The 3148-nt window shown below is 36.2% G+C and overlaps 1 protein-coding gene across 1 annotated transcript in view; it reads left to right on the top strand.

The window, feature by feature from the left end:
• Window positions 1–1051: 1051 nt before the first annotated feature.
• The window catches only part of pex19 (peroxisomal biogenesis factor 19), a 16604-nt gene continuing 14507 nt past the window's right edge, over window positions 1052–3148 (top strand). Inside the window, exons 1-2 of the mRNA XM_015399540.1 lie at window positions 1052–1145; window positions 2157–2248. Coding sequence (XP_015255026.1) covers window positions 1082–1145; window positions 2157–2248 — 156 coding nt within the window. The 5' untranslated portion in view covers window positions 1052–1081. The remainder of the gene's footprint in view (window positions 1146–2156; window positions 2249–3148) is intronic.

The following is a 3148-nucleotide window of genomic DNA, read 5'->3' as shown; positions in this document are numbered from 1 at the left end:
TAAATAAATTGCATTCATAAATGTTCCCCTCTCTGAACCTCTTTTTCTTAAATTCATTTATTTAAAAACCTAAACATTTCATTTGCTGCCCGTTTCCGAAGGCCAGTAGTCTGGTTTGCAAACCTCTAGGGGGCGTTATTGGCCACTGAGCGCATTGAGCGCCTGAACAAATGACGTTACAGGTTCAGGAGTCCAGTATGGCAGGGCATTTTATCATAAAATCGGCTTCACCACGCTTACAGTCCAGATGTCTTGAATCGGAAAACTGACATGGACAGATAAGGCACACTAATTTTCATAAGATTTTAAGTGTTTTCATATTTTCATGAATTGTTATATTTAATTCATTTTTCTTTTTTATCTTTCAGGTCATGTGTCCTCAAAATGTTTTTTGCTTACGATTTTTTTTAAAAAACTTTTTTGTGTTTGTGTTAGTGTTAAATTAAGAATTAAATATGGAAGAAGTTAAAGCAAATATAACATCATTATCTCATGGAAATGCGCTAGATAATTTTATGCAAGGCATAGGCTAGAGAAACGTTACTTTTTGTGCTTTTTTCAACGGCACTAAGGTTGTGCCTTATATGTCCAGTCAGTAGAACAGATTTAAACAGATCAGTCAGTGGGTCAAATGACCTAGAAGCTATTGCAGAAACAGTATTTTACTTTAACTTTAATAATTCCTAAAAAAAAAAAAAAAGAAAAAAATAGGGGGGAAAAATTAAAATTGAATAAAGATGATTGTGCCTCATCTGTCCAGTCCAGTAGAACAATTTTACACAGATTTCAAATGATGATGTTATTTGAGATGTCTTTTAATTCTCCAAAATGTGATTCAAGTTATCTTGAATTGTTATTTTCATTAATCATGATATAAATTCTGATATTTTAAAGTATCTTTCATGATAGTCAAAATGTAGTTTTTCCTTGTCAACACCCTTTAATTATGAAGTAATTACGGATAGGCAGAAGAAGCTGATTTTATGTTAAATCGTCCTGCCCTAACTATGTTAACGCGGCCCGCCACTGCTCGGAAACATTCGGAAACATTCGGAAACATTCGTACAGGCTGCTGAACATCATGGCGTCAGGAACTGGTGAATCTTCAGGAGGACACGATGCAGAACTGGATGAATTATTGGACAGTGAGTGTTGACAGGAGGTTTATCTTAAAGGAGTTCAGCCGCAGGACGTTAAATGAGCTGTGTTTTCCAGCTGGGACCTCCTGCTTTGATTCGCTGTCCGTGAAAGAGCCGCGCTGCTCTAAGCTAATGTTGGAAACACTGACAGTTGGAGCAACCTTTAGTGGCCTTCAAACTGCACGCAAAGTGGAACAACTTTCATTATAATGCTAAAAAAGAGACAAACTCAATACAAAGGATTTGGTTGTTTAACGTACAAACAGTCAGACTCTTATTTTTATTTTCTTTTTTTAGCCAATCAGCAGTAGTTTTGGTAGCTTCTGGTTTTAATTGCACTTGATTTCTTTTCTTTTGTTAGTTTTTTTTTTTTTTACTAAGCGGCGTTTTATAAGTCATCTATTAAAGTTAAAACACTTATCAGGACTACAGCTAACTATTCCAGTGTTTTTCATTTATTGTTTTCAGATTATTTACTGCTGATAGTTGAACTAGTTCAAGGTTAAACTCTTCCTATAAAACAGTCATTCTGTCTTAACTTTTTTTTTTACAATGAATAAACTACATAAATAAGGTTGATGTTAGGCTCTTCTGAAATTTCAAATGAATGTGTTAAAGACCTAAATTACTAAATAAAAGGATCAGGATTTTAATTTAATATGTACTTTTACTATTCTATAATATATATTCTATAATATTTGACTAATTTTACTTTTTATATACACTTGTGTGTACAAAATCTGTCTAAGTCTATTCAAATATTTTCTAGTTTTTCAGATTGAATGCACCATTAAGATGATTTACATCATCACTGCTTCATCAAAAACTCCCTAATACTCTTATTTCTGTTTATTTTTAGCACATAATTATCTTGTTTTATTCTCTGAGGTATTAAAATATTTTCTTTTATTTCCGCTGTAGAGTTTTATGAATAATTTCCCCGTCTTTAGATGTTGTTAAATCTATGTATTAGCAGGTTTGTGCTCCCTCTGACCTGCGGCTCTCTAACCTCTTCAGGTGCTTTGGATGATTTTGACAAAGCATCTGCTGCTTCAGCAGCTCCTGAACCTGCAGCCGCTTCATCCTCTGCCAGCGGCTCTGCACAGAAGGTCTGTTTCATCTTCTAAAGGGAGCCTGTTTTTAAGCAATTGCATATCACCCTGGTTTGAGTGACACACAGAGAGAGTGAAAACTTGTTTTTATTGCGGGATATGTTGCTCCTAAGAGGAGTTTTGTGTTTTTATAATATCTTTACAAGCAAGTGTTATAGATTTATGATGAAGAATGGAGAGTATGTTGGATGTAAGCTAAAAGGTCTCATTTATCTTAGTGTTTCCTGCATGTTTTGCTTTTTCTTTGACAGATTTTCTTATTAGTTTCTATCTAGAGTGTTAATAAAAAACATTTGAGGTATTTTTATTTGATAATGGCTCATTTTTGGCTCTTTAAAGGCTTGAAAATTGGATCTAAACCCAAGAAAATAGATTATCCGCTTGTTATAAGTAAAGCCTGCGGTTTAGGTATTAAGAGCTGGTTATCCTCCTGCAGCAGTGTGTCGCAGTGAGCTTGAAGCAGATACTTTTGATTTATTCTCAACATTGAAGCGTGGTCTGCGCTGTTATTCCATGCCACAACGCAAGAGGGACAATCAGGAACTAGCTGTGGGTCTAGATACAGCCAAGGCGGTGAGGAAGTGGGGGTTTGTGTGACAACGGAGGGAAATGAGGGCCAAAAAGAGCGGGGATCCAGGTGGAAAAAGGGTCCCAGCGTTCTCACGCACCTCGCTCTTCTGGCGATGGCGGTCATAAACAACAAAACAAGCCAGTAAGGTACCAAACAGGAAATATTCATAGTGTAGAGCAGATGTAGATTTGACCAATCAGATCTGCGGTCACTTACAATTTGGGAGATGTGCAGAAGGGGCTGGGTCACATTTGCGTTTACTGCGACACACGCAGACGACCTGGTTTCTGAGTATAGATCAGCCTTTAGATTCCATTCATGCCTCT

The sequence above is a fragment of the Cyprinodon variegatus genome, unplaced genomic scaffold, assembly GCF_000732505.1.
Source record: "Cyprinodon variegatus isolate N-32 unplaced genomic scaffold, C_variegatus-1.0 Scaffold1023, whole genome shotgun sequence".
Lineage (NCBI taxonomy): Eukaryota > Metazoa > Chordata > Actinopteri > Cyprinodontiformes > Cyprinodontidae > Cyprinodon > Cyprinodon variegatus.
The sequence above is the reverse complement of the archived record's forward strand: the minus strand, read 5'-3'. Positions and strand labels throughout refer to the sequence as shown.